The sequence below is a fragment of the Bos grunniens genome, chromosome 22 (assembly GCF_055505025.1).
Source record: "Bos grunniens cultivar Pamir isolate PY7600 chromosome 22, Bosgru_T2T1.0, whole genome shotgun sequence".
In the NCBI taxonomy this organism is placed as follows: domain Eukaryota; kingdom Metazoa; phylum Chordata; class Mammalia; order Artiodactyla; family Bovidae; genus Bos; species Bos grunniens.
This window is the reverse complement of record NC_141186.1, coordinates 29,192,387-29,214,660: the sequence shown is the minus strand read 5'-3', so window position 1 is coordinate 29,214,660 and position 22,274 is coordinate 29,192,387. Positions and strand designations below refer to the sequence as shown.

The following is a 22,274-nucleotide window of genomic DNA, read 5'->3' as shown; positions in this document are numbered from 1 at the left end:
ATTACAAAATGACCACCATCTGTCCCCATATAAAGTAATTACAATACTATTGACCTGATTCCCTATGCTGTATATTACATCCCCGTGGTTTCCTTATAAAACTGGAAGTTTGTATGTCTTAATCCCATTCACCTATTTTGCCCAGCCCTTACCTCACTATTCTTATTAGACAAAAAAAAAAAAAAAGGAACCAAGCCAAAGTTCCATCAATGGTAGGATATATAAACAATAACATGATAAAAACAAACAGACCTCAGCTATACATGGATAATTCTCACAAAAATGTTAAGTGAAAGAAGCTAGACAACAAAGATCATTTACTGTAATGGATTATATATGCTACTGCTGCTGCTGCTAAGTCACTTCAGTCATGTCCGACTCTGTGCGACCCCATAGACGGCAGCCCACCAGGCTCCCCCGTCCCTGGGATTCTCCAGGCAAGAACACGGGAGTGGGTTGCCATTTCCTTCTCCAACACAGGAAAGTGAAAGTGAAGTCGCTCAGTCGTGTCCGACTCCTAGCGACCCCATGGACTGCAGCCTACCAGGCTCCTCCGTCCATGGGATTTTCCAGGCAAGAGTACTGGAGTGGGGTGCCATTGCCTTCTCCGAATGGATTATATATATATTGATCCAATTCAAAAACAGGCAACACTGAAGGTGGTGGTTACCTTGGAGAGTCAGGAGTGAGAAATAACCAGGGTAAGATTCCAGGACATGGGAGATGTTCCACTTCTTTGACCTGGGTGGTGTTTGCTTTCTGCTTACACTGAATTGTAGGCTTCTGGTTTTAGCTCAAGAGGCCAATATTTTGCCAAACACATAGATGCTGCCTCAATTGGTCCCCAAAAATGACTGACCTACTGGTTTAACAGAGTTCTTTATGTCTTAAATTAAATGTCAACAAATGAACTATTTTCATATGGTGTGACATGATCTCCTCATCTTGTCATCTGAAGTATTTTCTCCTATTTCCTATGTGCTATATCCCTTTTCCCCGAGAAACACACAGCATTCCAAATATTCACTTACCTGCATTTCCTCCCAACTGCAATAAACATACCTATCTCTTCCACAAGTGGTTTTGCAGTCCTGGATTTTCTTGGTGCCAGCAGAGCAGTTAACATGTTCAGCCCTTCAAAATGTTGGCCAGGAGTTTCTTTGGGCAACCGAATGGTAAAAATTCCTTAAAGATAAATGGGTTCTATGTTTAGCTAAATTAAAATACTCAAACACTTCAGAAACATACCTAAGAAACAGACATCTCAGAATTATCATTTTATTTCACAGAGCTCCAAAATTATGCCCTTATTACATAGTTAGTAAATAAAAATCAAGATAGGAAAAGGTTCAAATGAGGTTTTTCAGAACCACTGATTCAGCTGTCCTCTCTATGAGAAATTAATCTGTTAAAGCTGCAAATGCTTAAATCTTACCCAATATCACATTCACCTACTGATAACATTAAAAGTTCAGGTCAAAAACACAATGGCCTGAGAAGGCAATAGCTTAGATTCAACTGTAGCTACTCATAAGATTTATTTCTAGCCTGGGGGAGTGGGGGAGGCAGTGAAATCAAGATATCTAGTCCAATGAAGAACAACAAACTGTGGAAAATTCTTAAAGAGATAGGAATATCAGACCACCTGACCTGCCTCTTGAGAAACCTATATGCAGGTCAGGAAGCAACAGTTAGAACTGGACATGGAACAACAGACTGGTTCCAAACAGGGAAAGAAGTATCTCAAGGCTGTATACTGTCACTCTGCTTATTTAACTTATATGTAGAGTACATCATCAGAAATGCTGGGCTGGAAGAAGCACAAGCTGGAATCAAGATTGCCAGGAGAAATATCAATAACCTCAGATATGTAGATGACACCACCCTTATGGCAGAAAGCGAAGAAGAACTAAAGAACCTCTTGATGAAAGTGAAAGAGGAGAGTGAAAAAGTTGGCTTAAAGCTCAACATTCAGAAAACAAAGATCATGGCATCTGGTCCCATCACTTCATGGGAAATAGATAGGGAAACAGTGAAAACAGTGACAGACTTTATTTTTTTGGGCTCCAAAATCACTGCAGATGGTGACTACAGCCATGAAATTAAAAGGCGCTTACTCCTTGGAAGAAAAGTTATGACCAACCTAGACAGCATATTAAAAAGCAGAGACATTACTTTGCTGACAAAGGTCCATCTAGTCAAAGCTATGGTTTTTCCAGTAGTCATGTATGGATGTGAGAGTCGGACTATAAAGAAAGCTGAGTACTGAAGTACTGATGCTTTTGAACTGTGGTGTTGGAGAAGACTCTTGAGAGTCCCTTGGACTGCAAGGAGATCCAACCAGTCCATCCTAAAGGAAATCGGTCCTGAATATTCATTGGAAGGACTGATGCTGAAGCTGAAACTCCAATACTTTGGCCACTTGATGCGAAGAAATGACTCATTTGAAAAGACCCTGATGCTGGGAAAGATTGAAGGTGGGAGGAGAAGGGGACAGAGGATGAGATGGTTGGATGGCATCACTGACTCAACGGACATGGGTTTGAGTAAACTCCGGGAGTTGGTGATGGACAGGGAGGCCTGGTGTGCTGCAGTCCATGGGGTCACAAAGAGTCGGACATGACAGAGCAACTGAACTGAACTGAATCCAGTGAAGAATAGCAGCCATTTCAAATATACACAAAATCTTAAATAAGGCAATGATGGCTTGATAAAGTTCTTTGATATCTCAAGAGATATATCCCTAAAGCCTGTCTAATACAAGCCCAAATTCCATCTATGTACTTCTTTTTTTCCCTTGACAGGGTTTATCACCTTCATCTAGGTTCCTCTATGAATAGATTACATTATTCACTACTCTTACATTTTAAAACGGACCTGAGTCTGAGTGAACTCCGGGAGTTGGTGATGGACAGGGAGGCCTGGCGTGCTGTGATTCATGGGGTCGCAAAGAGTCAGACACGACTGAGCGACTGAACTGAACTGAACTACCTCTTTCAGTGCACTTAGCCATATTCTAATATATCAAACACAACTAAATCCAAATATTTCCACATATTTAACCTTCGTAAACCCCCATTTACTTTCGAGATTTAATAACTGTGCTTCAGTATGCACCTTATCTGCAATTAAAAGTGGATTTACTACCTAGAAAGGCAGTTTCATTGTACTTCATCACATCAGTTATACTGTGTTATGGGTTAGAACTTTGTCATTTAACTCTTTCATTCCATCTTTCCTCCATTACCCTAGCTCATTGAGGTCAATATTCACTGAATAAATCACACAACAGTACACAAGGTATTCTTATTCCAGATTCACTGATAAAGGAAAATCCAGTGACTTCTACAGAAGGAAAATAAATGGTTTCAAGATAAGCTGAAATGAAGGGCTTATCAATGAAGAGAAGAAAATTCAATCAGTCTTTAAAAGTCCAATATGGACAGTTTCTCTCTCACCTACACATAATTATATTTTAAGATTGAAAATAGTAATGGAAAAAAAGAATATATATATATCTGAATCACTTTGCTGTATACCTGAAACTAACCACACTGTAAATCAATTATGCTTAAACAAAAAATAAATTTTTAAAATTCTAAAAAAAACTGTCTTAGAAACATTTGACTCACAGCTTACAAAAATCATCCACTTCTTTTCTAATCAGTCACTTCCCACAATCTAACTTTAATTTTTAAACACTTACTAAATGTAGGGAGAAGTAGGAAATAAAACTTTCAGAAAACAAGCCAGAGTATTTAACTAATTAAACTTTAAAGAACAATGTGAAGTATAATTTAAAGGACTGGGGAAACTGTAACTGTTAAGAAATCCATGAATAACAGGCACTGGACATTAAGAAACAATAAAGAGGGACAGGGACAGACTGCACTCGCCATTCACCTAAAGGTCACCATGAGATTATTACGGAGCTACACCAACATGAAGAAATCAAAGAAAAAAAGCTAACAGAAAATTCTAAGGGCAATACCTTTATCTGCATCATAGGATCCCTGCTCATTTCCATTTTCTACAATTCTTCCAGGAAGGGTTAACCTGCAGATGTAACAAAAGGTCTCATGAAGTCCTTAAATTACAAAGCATCATGAAGCATGATAGTAAGCATCAAGCACTGAAATCTAGCAACCATTTAAAAAGATATTCCTCAGCATTTAAATTTTATAAACTAAATAACTTATATTTCTTCCCTAGCTAAGAAAAGAGGAATCAGAGATGACTCATTTTTCTGTTTGAATAGGCACTAGTCACTGATAAAACACTTAAAAAAGAAAAGCCACAATAAATACTAGCTATCACTACTCTTATAGTACTTTCCCTTCCTAATATGAGTTATTTATATACCTGATGACTGACACAGGATGGGCTCAATAAAAGTATACTAATTGGCTTCCAAAAAGAAAAGAAACAAAAAAAAATGAGAAAGAATAAAGAACCAACAAAACCAATTGTTTATATTGGGTAAATCACTACTTTTTTAAAAAGAAGGCAGAAAGCAAAAGTGTTTTTTTTGTAAATCTCATTATTACTGTATAGGGATTTCCCCCTCTTTCCTGCTAAAGGACATGAACTGATTTCCCTGTTCCCAGTTTTACTCTGGGTCAATCAATGCTCTAACTGAGGCCCCAAAAGAATTTTTCTAAAACAGAAATCTGTCACTTCTCTACAATGAAAGCTTCCATGACTGCTTGATATTGGGTAGACAATTTAAATTCACCCATACTATATATGAGGCCAGATCCATTCCACTCCAAACTTAAAAATATGAACCTACTTTCCTCCCACACCCCCCTCCTTCTTATTCCCTGTTCTAACACCATCATCATGATCATCATCATCCATCTTAGCAGACCCCAAAAGGTACAGGGCTTTACCCCTACTTACCTTTGATCGTAATGTTTCCTGAAGCTATAACACATTTTTGAAACAAAAATCCCTTCTAAACCTAGCATAAAAATTCAGGTAGGAATAAATTTGTTATACAACGGAAACAAATAAGAACTTTACCTTCAGAGTCTAAATTAAGTCCATTTGTGGACTTAATTCCAAGTTGTGCCGTTTACTAGCTCTGTAACTTTCTTTGTACCACAAGTTAATTAACTTCAAAGTTCATATTCATCATTTACAAAATGTGAAAAATAATAGAATCTATCTGAGGGTTACTGTGAGAAAGAAAGGATAATACAAAAAGCTTAGTGGCTAGTACAATAGGCAAGCGTTCAGAAAATGTAAACTATTATTATCATCTCCCTTCTAAGCTCTTTGTAAGTACAGAGTTAAATTCTTAATGCATGATGGCGAAACAGTATTTGCTAACAAATCTGCCTTCCCTGCTATACACTCAGTTTCTCAAGGAGAGGGGTGAGGTTTTATTCATCTCTGGTATACTGTAGCAAACTGCATTTCCAAAGATGACCTATCTCACATCATTCCTCCCAATAATGCAATCTATGTCCCCTCCCCTTAAAACTGAGTGGGCTTCTAGAATTGTTTTACCTGAAACAAAGCATTATAGCAGAAGTGACACTGTGATTTCTGAGGTTAGGTTATAAAAGATGATATGGATTCTGCCTTGCTCCCGGAAATATTTACTCAAAAATTTCAGCTGTCATGGTAGGGATGCAACTCCCTGCAGGAATCACAAGTGAGACCACACAGGGAGGTCCTGAGACCACATGAAAAGAGATTCTCTCCTTCACCTACCCTATAAGTCCCCAGCTGCTTTAGCCCTTCCTGTCCCAGGTCCAGCCACGCATGACTAAAGACCTTAAGCCAGAACAGTTCAGCCAAGCTCTTACCAAACTCCTAAGGTATAAAAATCAACAGAGGGAGTTAAAGGATTGTTATTTTACACAGGTTTGATTAGTTATTGGCAGCAGATAATTGCAACAATATGCTCCCTTAATAAATAATAATACCTACCATTTATTGAATATGTAATTATCAGGCACAGTAATAAGGATTATACATGCATTATCTCAAACCTCACATCAGCTCTTTAAATCACTAATATTAGTCCCACTTAACAGACTAGAAAACTTACTGAGACTGAATAACTTGCCAAAAGTCACAGAACTATAAGTGTGCTGACACCCATATGTACCCAACACCCAAGCCTCTGCTACTCAAGGAATGGATAAATTTGTATAAAAAGTACTGTATAAACTCCTTCACATTACTTAATTTTATCATCCTATCTCATTTAAGATCTTTTCTCTGAGCCCTTATATGCAACATGAGTATATAACAAAACCTACTTTGTAAGACTGTCCTAAAATCAAGTGAGTCACATAAAGCACTAACTAGGAGTAAAATGTCAATAAATGTTTGCTAACATCATCATCTTCTTCCCATTCTTCATGTTTTGGCTTTAATATCACCTCTTCAAACAGGCTTTCCCTGGCCACTTTGTATAAATCCAGACACTCTTTTATACAACATATTCAAGTAGGTAGATTAAGTTAAGGCCAAAGGAATACCTGAGCAGAACAGGTTCAGGCCAAGTACTTAAAAGCTTAACTCAAGAAGAATGTCTGCACTGGAAATGTACTTGGGCAGGAAGGGTAGGCTGGAACTACACTTGAATGAGAAAGATGAGGGGATTGGAGTTTCACTCGGTAGAAAGGAGAAAAGAAAGTACTGACAATGTTGAGAAAGAATAATATGGCAGTGTCTTCTAAAATGTTTTCTAAATAATGATGCCCATCTCTGAGGATTCTTAACCACTGGACCACCAGGGAAGTCAAAAACTAAGATCATGGCATCTGGTCCCATCACTTCATGGGAAATAGATGGGGAAACAGCAGACTTTATTTTTGGGGTCTCCAAAATCACTGCAGATGGTGACTGCAGCCATGAAATTAAAAGACGCTTACTCCTTGGAAGGAAAGTTATGACCAACCTAGATAGCATATTCAAAAGCAGAGACATTACTTTGCCAACAAAGGTCCGTCTAGTCAAGGCTATGGTTTTTCCTGTGGTCATGTATGGATGTGAGAGTTGGACTGTGAAGAAAGCTGAGAGCCGAAGAATTGATGCTTTTGAACTGTGGTGTTGGAGAAGACTCTTGAGAGTCCCTTGAACTGCAAGATCCAACCAGTCCATTCTAAAGGAGATCAGTCCTGGGTGTTCATTGGAAGGACTGATGCTAAAGTTGAAACTCCAATACTTTGGCCACCTCATGCCAAGAGTTGACTCATTGGAAAAAACTCTGACGCTGGGAGGGATTGGGGGCAGGAGGAGAAGGGGACGACAGAGGATGAGATGGCTGGATGGCATCACCGACTCGATGGACGTAAGTTTGAGTGAATTCCGGGCGTTGGTGATGGACAGAGGCCTAGCGTGCTGCGATTCAATGGGATCGCAAAGAGTCGGACACGACTGAGCGACTGAACTGAACTGAACTGATCTCCAAGAATCGCTATCCAGGTCAAATGAGATAATGCACACAAGCACTTAATCCTTCACTTAAACGCACTGCTTGCCCCACCACACGAGGGGGAGAAGATGTCAGCTGTTACCACTGATGTTACGGTTCTGCAGGGAGAAAAATGCAAACAAACAAGAGCTGAAGGTCCCTCCCTGAGGCTTGCGGGATGACAACGACAATGAAGGGGTAAAATTAGAGAAGAACCAAACAACGAAGAGGTGAAGGAGACTATGGCATCAGCCGGACCAAGAAAGGCGAAAATTTCAGGGAAGAGAAAGCGTCAGCCAGGAGGTCGGCGAACAGGACGTGGACTGAAAAAGTCAAACCGACAGGTTAGTAGGGAAGGCAGCGTGAGCTGTCTCAGGACAAGGAGGACTAACGCAGAGCGAAAAGGAAACAGGAAAAGGGACAAGAACTAGGGCGACAGGACAAAAACAGGAAAGGCGATTATGGTCCCAAACTCTGCGTTCTAAAGTGGCTCCGGAATCTCTTCCAGGCGGGGATGTAAGAAGATATAAGAAACAATAAGCTTCTGCAGCATTCAGAGCGCAAACCCGAAAGAGTTCGCTTCCTCGGCACCTGCTGCTGGTACCTCGGAAAAAGGCAGTCGCGATGCCGAGAAGTCCTCCCTCGATAAGCAGTTATCTAATGAATGAATAAATGAATCCCCAAAACATGCTCTTCCCAGAGCCAAACACCCGGAACTCGCCTGAGAAAGTACGGCTTGGCGTAGAATTTGAAATCGACTCCCTCGAAATAGACATCGAACTCAGAGACTCGGGCGTAAGGCACGCGGATGGCAACAGTCAGGAAGTCGGGGTCCTGGCTAAGATCGAACGCCGGAGTCAGCATCACCACGCCGAACTCGGGCGCCCAAGTCGACCAGTCTCGCAGCCGCCGCGGGCCTGCCACTGAAACTCTCCAAGAAGTACCCACGCGCTGGTACCCGCTGTTAGACACGGTGCTTCCGGCTCTAGGCGGAAGTGCGCGTGCGTGCAAGAGGAAATCCCGCCTCGCGCCGGTTTCCATGGAGACGGGACGCTGTGCGCTAGGAGCTAGAGAAGGGACAGGAGGAGAGAGGCTTTGTGCGCAGAAATTGAACCCAGGGCATAACTTGCAAGAACCCGGGCAAGAATCCACCTCAGAGCCACTAAGCTTCTTTGAGGGTTATGAGTCGGACACGACTGAAGCGACTTAGCAGCAGCAGCAGCAGCAGAGATGATTTTAACAGCATTGGCTTTGCAGGCAGTGAAACCTGCGTTTAAATTCTTTCTTTCCAATACCCAGAATTACGACTTTGAGAAAGTTACAGAACCTCTCTATGCTTCAGATATCTCTTCTATAAAATAAGGTTAGAAACCTAGCCTCGTAGAAACGGTGTGAGGATAGCATGCATTTGTGCATGTTAAGCTCTAACAAGGTTCCCGGCAAGTTGTCGAGGCTCGGTGTGTTGGAGCAGTCACCGCAGAAACCACAGAAACACCGTTACTGTGGTTTTCCTTAGTTCTCATTTGCCTTGTCAATAACTCCCCTTTCTCCCTCTCCTTCATTCTCTACCGATTTCTATCTCCTCCTCTTTCCCTCCATGCCTCTCTCCCTCTGTCCGTTTCTGCCACTTTTCTCCTTTTCCTAACTCCTTAATTGAACAGAATTTGCTCGTTTAGTGAACGTCCATTCCACTCATCTCTTTTAATCTACACCACGAACGCCGAAGAACACGACTCACAAAGGTTAAGCAATATGTCTTACAATCATGCATTTTACAATTACCAAAATCCGTAACATCTGACTCTTAAACCGTATTAGTGTCTGCAATGACGAATAGCAAAGCCTCTGTACTTTCTCCTCTTTCCTTTTCTCACTTTTCTCCTTACACTTATTCGAGGTCCTCTTTTCTGTCTTTTTTATTTCTCTTCCTTGTATTTCTCCCTTTTATTCTGGCCATACTCTCTCAATGCCTCTCCCACTAGGCTCTCTCCTCCCCTGCATATTCCCTTGGCCTTCCTTCCCTCTCATTTTATTTCTGGTTATTCCGCCAGTTACTAGAATAGTCCAAGAAATGTTTTTATTTCCTGATTTTAAATATCAGTGAAAGGCAAGTGAAAGTCATCTCTGGAGACCGTGGATCAGATAACCTAAAAAACCTTTTCAACCTCCAACTTTTTATGAGTCTTGAAAATTAATTAGGACTCAGCATATCAATAGGAGTAAATAAAATTTAAAATTCAAAATAAAAATCAATCTGCTTAAATCTGGGAGTTTTTTGTTTGTTTGTTTATTTTAATTGGAGGCTAATTACTTTACAGTGTTGTGGTGGGTTTTGCCATACGCTGACGTGAATCAGCCCTGGGTGTACATGTGTCCCACCATCCTGAACCCCCCTCCCACTTCTCTCCCCACCCTATCCCTCTGGGTTGTCCCAGAGGACCAGCGTTGGGTGCCCTGCTTCATACATCCAATTTGCACTGGTCATCTATTTTACATATGGTAGTATACATGTTTCAATACTATTCAATGCCATCATCTCACCCTCACCTTCTCCCACATAGTCCAAAAGTCTGTTCTTTACGTCAGTGTCTCTTTTGCTGTCTTGCATATAGGGTCATTGTTACCATCTTTCTAAATTCCATATATATATGTGTTAATATACTGTATTGGTGTTTCTCTTTCTGGCTTACTTCACTCTGATAATAGGCTCCAGTTTCATCCACCTCATTAGAACTGACTCAATGCGTTCTTAAATCTGAGAGTTTTGATAAAGACAAGAGGTTTATGTTAAACAATTTAAAAAGTACTCTGCCCATTCATCCATTGCTTGGGGAGCAGAGGGATTAATTGAATTGACTGAATACTCACTATGTGCCAGCACTGCACCATATCCTTTATAATGATCTCATTTTTCCATTCTGACAGCTCTGTGAACTAGGGATTACATATCCCCATAGTGTGCACAAGATTACAGTTAGTGAGTGGTGCAATAAGAATTGAAACCCAAGTGAGTCTGATTCCTGAGCTCAAGCTCTAAAATACTATAGAGTTGGCTCCCAATATACTACCTCCTACCCAGCTTGTTTCCCATTGTGAGCACAAGTCTTCCTGCTTTAGACCATATTTAGCCCTACAAATAACACGTGCTCTATAATGAAAATGAAGTGATGCAAACATGGAATTAGTGTAGCCCTCAAAAAATCCCTTGAGATAGGCCTTTGGCTGGCTCATTCCAAATTAGCTTCTCTAAAAAGAATCTTTACATCTGCCATGGGACCTCATTCCTGGAGGTCACAAGGATTAATATTTTTAAATTATTAATGCCAAAGAATTAACTGATGCTGAAGCTACACCTGAGGAAAGTCTATTTGAAAGCACTTTACACAGTAGATCTACGTATTTCCTGGATGTTTTACTCTTTGTTTGGCAACACACACAGACAAATTGTTGCAATACAGATAAACAGACCATAAGGTACATTGCTGCTGTTATGTATTTATTCAAAATATATATTGCATTCGCTATATCACAAATACTGATATATATATATATATATATATATATATAAAACAGGGATTTATGACTTTATTTGCAAGTCATAGTTCACTCTATTGGGATTTCTAATTAATGGTTAATTACACAAGTGAAAAGTTCATTCTCTTTTTTAAAAAACAGAATATTACAGAAAAATTCCCTTGACTGCTGTCTGACTTTGGTTATTTCTCCTGCTTTATCAAGAATAACCCCTCTAGCCACTCTTGCAGAGATTTTTAGATTTCTATATACATTTCTAAGTACCCTGTTACTTGATGTCTCTAATGCTTGGGGAGCATTATCACACTATAAATGAATATCTGCAACACTAGTTTATTGTTTTTCTTGGGTTCTTTTTCAGGCACATCAATATTGGTTCAAAGATCCAGTTGAATTCTTATTTCTAGATATAGACAATGCTTGAAAATAAAGACATCATTTTAACATTTCATGTTAACTCTGCTTTGGAGGGAAGAAAACAAGAATGAAAATGTTCATCTTTTTTGAGCATTCAAAGTTGCCAGGGGTTTGTTTGTTTTTCCATTGTTTTAAGCCTTATTTTTGGATGGCCTTTCACTGTTTTAAAAATAGCTTTTTTCCTGTGATCAGTTTGGTGGTCTTCCCAGGTAGCTCAGCGGGTAAAGAATCTGCCTGCAAAAAAAAAAAAAAAAGAATCTGCCTGCAATGCAGGAGATGCTAGTTCGATTCCTGGGTTAGGAAGTTTCCCTGGAGAATGGATAGGCTACCCATTCCAGTATTCTTGGGCTTCCCTGATGGTTCAGATGGTAAAGAATCTGCCTGCAATGCAGGAGACTTGGGTTTGACCCCTGGGTCGGGAAGATCCCTTGGAGGAGGGCATGGCAACCCACTCTAGTATTCTTGCCTGGAGAATCCCTTGAACAGAGGAACCTTGCGGGCTACAATCCATAGGGTCACAAAGAGTTGGACAAGACCTAAGCAACTTAGCATGCACAAGCATGCATATAACCTGCCATCTCTGATTGAATTAAATTATCCCCTCCTTTACTCTAATAACTTGATTGTGATCCACATGATTCAAAATTAAATGTTAATTTAAAAATATTTTCTAAGAACAATCCCAGTTGCAGCCCTATTACAAAATTCTACTGTTAGAAATCTTTTAATGGTGAAGTCCCCCTTGCTTCCAGAAGGTGGCAGGCGCTTAGGCAAGTAAGACAATGTTAATGAAGAACAGAGTTTTAATCTATGTTGGAAATAGCTTCCTGTATAAGCTGTTTATAACTCTAGTTCATTCTCTGAGCCATTTTTGGGAGATGGTGGGATCTTATACAGAACTTGCAAACTACACTTTAACCACTGTTATTATTTTGGCACATATCTTTTATGACTGTCAGTGTATTCATAAAATTCATTAAAAGTATCTTCCTACTCATAAAAAGTACAGAGAGAATTTAAACAAAAATGGTATCATACCTTATTTTTTCATTATTTCCACCCAACATGGCATTATATCTAGTATTTCATTTGACTGTTTTTTGGCAAGAATATTTTACCATAACTGTACCTTCCTTATTTATCACTGTTATTGTTAATTCTTAAGAAGTGAACAGGGGTACTCTTTCTGCCCCCTTGGGGCACTCTTTCTGCCCCCTTCTGATGCCTATGTCAGAAGCTTTCTCTATCTCTTTTATACTTTAATAAAACTTTATTACACAAAAGCTCTGAGCAATCAAGCCTCGTCTCTGGCCCCAGATTGAATTCTTCTCCTCCGGGGGCCAAGAATCCCGGTGTATTCTCGTGATTCAACAACAACCTTTCATCTTGGGGGCTCTTCTGGAATCCTTCAGGACAAGATAGCAATTCTTTTGTTCGGGATGGAAAGCGTAAAGCACGTTATGCAGTGGTGACTGCTGAACAGGTTTTGGAAGCAAAATCTCTCCCCCAGGGAACCAGTGCTCAGTTAGCAGAGCTTGTGGCTCTGACCCGAGCTCTGGAGTTAAGCAAAGGGCAGCGGATAGGCCTGATAATCTATGTGAGTCTACTTCTGCTGACTCCAAATATCCTGAGTCTGCTGTTGGATCCTCAAGACAATGTCTTCCTGTCCTGGGCTCACTCCTATGTTACATTCCACAATCCGTCTAACTGCTGGGTCTGCGGAGCGCTCCCCTGTTCATCAGTGGAAGGCTTCCCGTGGTGGACATCCCCACTTCAAGGAAAAGACTTTCTCCAAGTCTGTGAATACCTTCGACAACAATCACATGCGATGCCTCTTCTTCATCTGATGACATCTACCAACCCTAAAATGGACTGGTGCAACTTTGTACTCTAACTATGGACATAATGTGACTTTTAACTTTGATTCCTCAATTGCCTCACTTTGGGAGACATTAACTAGTTCCCCATGGTGGACAACTATCTTAATTACAATAATTCTGGTTGTTTTGTTCTTGCTGTTTGCTCCCTGCATCTGTAATTGTATAACTGGATTTGTTTCTAGCCGCATGAAAGCTTTTAAGTTACAAATGGTTGCTCAAACTCCTGCTACTGCTGTAGCTTCCTCCAACTAATATTTGGGGCCCCTGGATCAGATATCCTCAATATGAGGATTAGGAGAATATGTTGCCTCACCAATTTAGGGACAACACCCCTTGTCAGCTCGGAAGCAGTTATGGAACGAGAACGATGCCCCTTTTCCCTAGGCAACATAATTCTCCTAAAAGAAAAGGGGGGAATAAGAGAGTCATTTCCTAGGCAGGTTGATAGGGAGTCTAGGGGTCCCCAAGGAGAGAGGGGTCTGGAATTCTCAAGGAGGAAGAAAGGACAAACTTTTTTTCTTTCTCCACATTCCTTAGGATTATATAACAATAATGTATCCTGCCTAAGGACAGTCTTTGGATTCAACCTTCTGTTATCTTAAAATGTTAATTATGGGAGTAGACCTGGTCTTTACAAGGATGTATCTTGCCTGAGGACCGTGTTATCTTAAAATGTAAATTATGGGAGTAGGTCTGATGAGGTCTTTACAACCTCCAGATATTCTTTGGATTATATAACTTCATTGTTAACACTAGCAAGCGGGTACTCTTTCTGCCCCCTTCTGATGCCTATGTCAGAAGCTTTCTCTATCTCTTTTATACTTTAATAAAACTTTATTACACACACACACACATAAAAAGAAGTGAACAAAGTGATGATTTGTTTCAAGAGGGGAAAAAAAGTGAGACCAATAGAATCATAAGCAAAGATCAGAAAACTAGAATAAAAATACAAAAGTTAGAATACAAACTAGATAACCCATTTTGAAATTTGAAAAACAACTATCCTTCTATATACAGTGGGACTAGATAATCTGAAGTTTTGCAATTTTGAGCTATAAACTATTTCTAAGAGGGCTTGGATGAATTCCTGGATAGCAAGCAAGCGTTAGCAGCTCAATCATGTCCAACTCTTTGCAAAGCTATGAACTGTAACCCACCAGGCTCCTCTTTCCACGGAATTCTTTAGGCAATAACACTGAAGTAGGTAGCCATTCCTTTCTCAAGGGGATCTTCCCAATCCAGGGATCGAACCTGTGTCTCCCTGCATTGCAGGTGGATTCTTCACAATCTGAGCCACCAGAGAAGCTCTGAAATTTGGATTGTAAAAGAGGATTAAGGGATGGGGACCTAACAGGGTACATGAGCATGAGTTGGACACTGGTGATGTGCCCAGTGTTTTTTAAACCCCTTTATTGTTAAGCACAACTATTTTTTATCTTTGCACCAGTCTTTCAGCCTATTCAAGTTACAGCTGTTAGAAGAGCACAGTGTTAGCAATAAAAGAGCACAGTCATGGGTATTTCAGTTAAGACTTAGTCCAATTCCAGTTGTATACAAGCTCAATAAAGTTCTGGAAAAAAACTAAAACAGTTACAGCTAATCCTAGGGTGTTTTTTGTTTTGTTTTGACATTTTTTGTGCAGGGTTTGGCTAAGGGCTTAGCAACATACATTCCAAGATGCTAGTCCCATTCCATTTGATGAAATACAGACCACGGGGAAAATGCTAACCAAATTACACCTTGAGCCTCCTTTATTGTTTTCTATCGTATATGTAAAAGACATCTACAGAAGGTACTGGTTTGATGCCCTGCCCAGGTGTTCTTTATGGACCCAGGAGGCCCATCTGTACCTGGCCACAAACATTTGGGATGACCTCTTCTCCAAAGACTTTCCTTAGTTCAGGGTTTCTCCACCTCAGGTATTTGGAGCCAACTAATTCTTTGTTGTGGGGAGCCCGCCTGCGTATTGTGAGATGTTTAGCAGCATCCCTGACCTCTTGTTTCTCAATTCCAATACCAACCCTGCTATTGTGACAACCACAATTATCTCCAGACTTTGCCAAATGTCTCTTAGGAGACCAAATAGGCCATAGTTGAGAATGACTGCCCTAGATTGATGGAAGACTCCCAGAAGTAACTATCGCCGCCGCCGCCACCTACCCCAGATCCACAACCATAAGGATTATTATGGGGTACAGAAGACTGCCTTAAAGGGCAGATGACTCCAGTGTGGCTTACACCCCAGAATTCTTAAGGGCAAATTTTCCCTGAGCCCACATCTTTGCTCAGCTTCTCCCCTTTCCCTTTCCTTCACTTCCTTCCTTACAGATTTCTCCTGAGTAATACCCCCACAGTAAATCACATGCATCGGAATCTCTGTCTCAGGCTCTACTTTTAGGGAATAAGTTGAGGGTACCTGACCTATGTATACAGCTTGAGGAACCTCTTACCATTCCTTACAGTCCTTCAAAACTGCTGGAGAAAAGTTATCTACAATATCTACAGAGAATACATGATACACGTTTTTATGTTACTCTTTTTAAAGTTCTTATAATCCGACTATCCTTAACAGAACTAATCTTTTCCTTAATTCACAGAGAACGTGTTTTTAGTCCTTCATGCAGAAATCATTTAAATGTACCTCTTTTGGCAGCAAAGACTGTGATGGGATTGTAAATTTGTACAACTACCTTGGACAAGAGTCCCTTGAACAGCAAGGAGATCCAACCAGTCCATTCTAAAGGAAATCAGTCCTGAATATGCATTGGAAGGACTGATGCTGAAGCTGAAACTCCAATACTTTGGCCACCTGATGCAAAGAGCTGACTCATTTGAAAAGACCCTGATGCTGGAAAAGATTGAAGGCGGGAGGAGAAGGGGACGACAGAGGATGAGGTGGTTGGATGGCATCACCAGCTCTATGGACATGAGTCTGAGTAAACTCCAGGAGTTGTTAATGGACAGGGAGACCTGGCGTGCTGCAGTCCATGGGGTTGCAAAGAGTCGGACACGCCTGAGCAACTGAACTGAACTGAAGTGAACCTGAAAAAATTGTTTGGCAGTATTACTAGAACTAAACATATGTATGCCCTAGCACCCTACAATTCCTCTCTTTGATACATAACAGAAATGAGTGGTAATTGTCCATTAAGAGACAGGCACAGGAAAGTTCAGAGATGTATTATCCATTACATGCTACACTAGATACAATTCAAGTGCCCATCAAGAGTAGACAAATTGTGGTATACTTACTCAGTATTGCTAAACAGAAATAAGAAAGAATGGACTATAGCTATACACAACATGTAGAATCACGTAGGCATGTTAAGTTAAAAAGACCAGATCCAAAAGAAGATGGAGTATTGTTATTTAGTCACAAAGTTGTATCTAACTCTTTTGAGATCCCATGGACTGTAACCTGCCAGGCTTCTCTGCCCATGGGATTTCCCAGGCAAGAATACCAGAGTGGGTTTCCATTTCCTTTTCCAAGGGATCACCTCCACCCAGGGATCAAACCTGCATCTCCTACATTGGCAGGCGGATTCTTTACCGCTGACCCACAGCAAAACCATAAAATAAAGCCATTTGCAACAACATGATTGGACCTAGGGATTTTCATACTAAGTAAGATAAAGACAAATATGTGGCATCACTTATATGTGGAAACTAAAAAATAATGACATGAATGAACTTATTCACAAAACAGAAGTAGACTCACAGACATAGAAAACAAACAGGGTTACTGAAAAGTAAAAGAAGGGAGATAAATTAGGAACCATTTGAAACCATTTGGAACTAATGGATACACACTTGTATGTATAAAATAGGTAAACAACAAGGATCTACTGTATAGCAACTATATTCAATATCTTGTAATAATCTAAAATGGAAACAAATCTGAAAAAAGAACAAATATATACGAACCACTTTGCTATACACCTGAAACTAACACAGTACTGTAAATCAATAAAATTTCAATTTTTTAAAAAGGTGAAAAGTTTAAAAAATCCAAAAAACAGATACCCTCTGCCTTTTTAAGTAATAAAATCAAGCAGATAAGAGAGTTATTAAAGAACATTTATATGTCAGGGGAAAAAAGACTAGAATCAAAAGAGTTCGTACTAGATATTTCCATTTATAGGAAGTTCAAAACAGGCAAAACTTAATCCATGATCATAGATGTGAGAACAGTTATTACTTTTGAGGGGACGGTTACTGACTAGGAGGAGGTGTGAGAAAGCCTGCTGGGTGCTGAATATTTAATCTATAGCTTGATTTGGCTGAGAATTATGTGGATATATATACAGATGGAAAATTCAGAGAGCCATACACATATATAAGATTAAGCAACTTACTGTATGAAATTTATCAATATATAATAAAATAAATCCTGTGCATGACTAGAAAACGATCAGAAGTGATGACTCATGCCTGGATGCTGGGAATATAGACTGCTGATGGCTCACAGTCATGTCCTTCAGAGGGCATTGTCCTTGATTGCAGAGTAGTGCCTCGTCCAAAATTACTCACTTCCATGAGGCTAATGCAGGATATAAAGGTCCTGGGTTCCCTACCTCAGATGGGAGAAGTAACTGAAAGCCATCCCGGCTCCAGAGCTCCCTGCAGAATTGGCAGAGGCCTTGGTTGCAGTGGCACTGTGGGCCTCTGTCCTGTGCCTCTTTCTCTTTGCAGGTGGGTCTCCAAAGAGCACCCCCTCCAAAACCATCTGCACTCAGTGGTCCTTCTTAGAGTCTGTTCCCAGGAGCCCTAGTATAAGATGCTGTTCGTGCCACAGGTCTACTCTTCCAAATAGACTGGAGTGCCCACTTTACTTTCAATATCAACATTCTTAAAATTAACTCAACAGCCTCCTTGATTTTTCTGCAGTGTCATTTCCTGGTGTTCCTTCACCAAGGGGTCTGGAAGCCATGAATTTGCCAATATTTTTTAAAAACTGTTGCCAAGACTCTCTTTCTTCCTGAATGCCTTTTGATTATTGCAGTCACTCAGAAGAAAACTAACCTTCTGAAGAAAACACTAAGCTAAACTATGAGCTCTAAGGAGGAGGAAAATAGGTCCCCTGCAATTTGAAACAATTTCTGTTGATTATGTCTATTGTAAATTCTTTATAAGTACTTCTCTATGAAGTTGATATAAGTATTTCTCTGTAAAGTTGAAGTAGCATAACTGGATAATTTTATGTTATTTTCCCAGGGGAGTTTATGTTAATTATCTTTTTCCTAAATAAAAGTACACCCTTTTCAACCAGAGGCCATGGCATTTGGAATGTAGGTAGTAATTATGTCATTGTCAATGGTGCATAATCAAGACATAGCCTTGAAACCTTCTCCCAATCTTCTCCCTTGGCTTTTCTCCATTCTGCACTCCGGTTTTTGCAACATTTCTAAGTGTTCATTCATCCCTCAATTTCTACTTACACTTATTTTTCCTACATTGACATTTTCTCTGCTTCAAATCAATATTTTTCCTTATGGGTTTTGTTTATTTACACTCATCTTGCTTTGTTACTTCAGTAGTTAACAACATTTTTATGGTGATTTTTGAAAATCATAATTTGTAGCCAGTTAAGTGCCTTCTCTCTTTATATAAAACATGAAGAAATAAGAAAATTTAAATTTCTGTCTTCATGGCATCAGAGGTCTCCAGCCAGTGAGAACAGAACCTGTTGCCTTCATTATCACAGCTTATGGAATTTTTTTTTCATCCTGGAAAATAATGCTTATGCTCTTTTCTTTGCCTCTAGGTAATACTGCCCCCAAGTTATCATAAACTTATGGTATAAATTTAATCAACAATAAAATTATTGGTTGCTTATATGAGCCATTTTTCTAAGTGTTTTGCAAACAATGTCATTATTTCAGCTCTGGGAGGAAACAGACTTTATATTACCAGTGCCTTCATTTTATTCATGAGAAAACTTGGACTTAAAGAGGTTGAGTGACTTTCTGGGTCTCATGGCTTATAAGTAACACAGTCAGGATTGGGACCTCTGAGTTTATCCCACCTTTAGTCCACCATCTATAAAACACATGTTTCTGTTCTTGGTGATCTAGGAGGAAGAGAGAGAAGAGATAATACAAGATGAAAGAAATGATCTCTAACTTCAAATAATTTAGACTCTAGTTGTGAAAATGAAACACAGAAGAATTAGCAATTGCAGTAGCCAGTTTCCAAAGCTGCATCTTCCCACCCCTGAGTGTGAAGCTGGGTTGGCCCTGTGGTACCAGTGGTGACACTGCCAGGTGTCACCTTGGAAAGCCAGGTCATAAAAAAACCTTGCCACTTCCAACCGGACTATTGAAACACATGCTCTAAAGGAAGCCAGCCACCGAGCAAGAAATCTAGCTACCCCTAAGATCACCATGCTGTGGGGAAGCCCAACCTGCCACTTGGAGAAGCTGTGTGGCCAGCAGTGACTGCCTCTGCCATCCCAGCCCAGGTACCATTTTCAAGAGTGAAGAAGCCATCTTGGACATCTAAGCCTCAGCAGATACCACATGAAGAAGAACAGAGAAATCTTGCTGTTAGCCAGAAACACAGCTCGAAGCTTACAGTCCCATCCCAGCCACCTCTAGGATTTGAGCCACCCTAGCTGAGGCCCCAGTTACATCAGAAGAGAGACAAGCCATCCCCACTTTGCCTGCCCTAATTCTGACTCACAAAATTGTCAGCCTAAGAAAATGATTGTTGTTTCAAATTGTTAGGTTTGAGGGAGGTTTTGCAATGCAGCAGGGCATAAACAGAATAGCAATGAAAGACAATCAAGTGTAGAAATCCAGTGAGAGAGATCCAGAGATAGAGAAATGTGTAGGGGGGTGAACAATTAGAAAAATCTCATTTCTGATAAACCTGGGGCCTGAGCAAAGGCTCCCAGGGGAAAAAATACAGATAAATGGGGTGGAACCAGGTCACTTTATCTGATGTGGAGGATACAGAAACTGAAGCAACAAGCATTAGGACTAGATAAGAGTCTAGGGCAATCCTTGGGAGGGGTGAATGTCCAGGAAAAGAATTCTGCAGCTGAACAGGGCTATAAGAACCATTTAGTACAACTCACACTTCTGTAAGATTAAGAAACTGAAATTCAGAAAAATGAAGTGATTGGGAGAAGGTCACATAGCAGATTGGTGGCAAAAGTTAATACTCAAGGCTAGGACTTAGTTTCTTTTCTCCAGGAACCCACAGTTGGTTAAGGAAATAGAATCATGATTCATTGTGTCTAAATCTAGATAAGCTTTCTTCCCTGGCATCAAAACAAAAAACCATATCCATCCCAAATATCTGGACAGATAACCACGGTGTATAAAGCCAGATTCTCTCTTTTGCAGTTGTGAAGTCTCTAATCATTCTTTCTTCATCCTCTTCTTTCATGTTAACACCAGAATACAACAAAACCTCTAAATCTTTTAGTTTCTGAACTTTCACCAAATTTTCCATTAAGTTTTTTTAAAAAACTTTTTTGAGGCATAAATTACATTTCATGAAATTCACTCTGTTTTCAGTGTACCAGTCAGCGTTTTTTATTACTGAGTTGAGCAATCATCACCTTAATCCACTTCCGGAATATTTCTGTTCCCTGCAACAAAATCTCTCTGTGCATTTACAGTTAACCCTTCTTCCTGCCTGGAGCTGCAGATCAGAAATAATTTACTTTTGTCTCTATAGATTTGCCTTTCTGGATATTTCAGGTAAATAAGACCATACATTAAGTGGCCCTTTGTGTCTGGCTTCCTTCACATAGCATATTTTTGAAGTTCATCCATCCCATAATGTGAATCAGTAGCTAATTCCTTTTTATTGCTGAATAGTATTCCATCGTATGGATATACCGTCTTAGTTTATCTATTAGAGTGGACATTTGGCTTGGTCCAACTTTTTGACTACTGTGAATAATTCTGCTCCCACTAATTTTAAATTTAAAAATAGTAAAGATTGGTTAGTAGAGAGAAGTCTCACAGAAGTTTTGGGAGTTTTGTGGAGATTGTTTATTTAAATAAGAAAATACAGAAAAACAGGAAAAATATAAATTAACCAGTGAGAGATAACCAGAGTATTAATGTTCTACACTTTTTAGCTAAGTATTATGTATAGTTTTTTCTTATAATAAAGTTAAACAGTACATACTTTTTTGATAGCTCATTTTAAAACTAATTATGTCATGAAAAACCTTTCTATGTGACTACATTATATTGAATCAATGTATCATTATTTGTTTATCTGATTTGATAAAAATTTTATTCCAGTGATTATATAATTCAGTTGCATCCAATTTCTTGGCCACTATAAACAAGAATGACTTTGGCTATGCTCACAAAAGCTGTCTTCAAACTAAATTCATGAAACTATTTACTTCTGTTTTCTTTCAGCTCTTTATGGTTGATTGTTTATATTCAACTTTGTAGTCCATTCTGAAAGTATTTTGGCACTTGTTTACACCGAAGCCATCCTTCCACACTGACTCAAAAAGCATTATTTAATTCACAGTACAGATGAACACTGTCCAGAATCATTTCTTAGGTTTCTACTCTATGTCATCACATGACTTCAAGTGCCAGTACCATCTTGCTGTAATCAGAACTGACTGGAGCATGATAACACAGAGCAGCATTCAGATCAGATCAGATCACATCATCGCTCAGTCGTGTCCGACTCTTTGCAACCCCATGAATCGCAGCACATCAGGCTTCCCTGTCCATCACCAACTCCCGGAGTTCACCCAGACTCATGTCCATCGAGTCAGTGATGCCATCCAGCCATCTCATCCTCTGTCATCCCCTTCTCCTCTTGCCCTCAATCCCTCCCAGCATCACAGTCTTTTCCAATGAGTCAACTCTTCACATGAGGTGGCCAAAGTACTGGAGTTTCAGCTTTAGCATCATTCCTTCCAAAGAAATCCCAGGGCTGATCTCCTTCAGAATGGACTGGTTGGATCTCCTTGCAGTCCAAGGGACTCTCAAGAATCTTCTCCAACACCACAGTTCAAA

General features: G+C 39.9%; 1 protein-coding gene across 13 annotated transcripts in view; it reads right to left on the bottom strand.

Annotated features, from left to right (window-relative positions):
- SHQ1 (SHQ1, H/ACA ribonucleoprotein assembly factor) overlaps window positions 1–8,422 on the bottom strand; it is a 288,426-nt gene extending 280,004 nt beyond the window's left edge. For 11 of the 13 annotated variants that reach the window (XR_015151264.1, XR_015151269.1, XR_015151267.1 and 8 more), the window contains exons 1-3: window positions 8,157–8,422; window positions 3,992–4,056; window positions 1,063–1,185 (exon numbers count right to left, since the gene is read on the bottom strand). Coding sequence is in view for 5 of the 13 variants with exons in the window: in XM_086366725.1 (XP_086222851.1) it covers window positions 1,063–1,185; window positions 3,992–4,056; window positions 8,157–8,299 (331 nt within the window). In the remaining 8 variants the exon portion in view is untranslated. The remainder of the gene's footprint in view (window positions 1–1,062; window positions 1,186–3,991; window positions 4,057–8,156) is intronic. The other 2 variants (XR_015151270.1, XM_086366724.1) reach the window with 1 other exon arrangement.
- Between the last annotated feature and the right edge of the window lie 13,852 nt (window positions 8,423–22,274).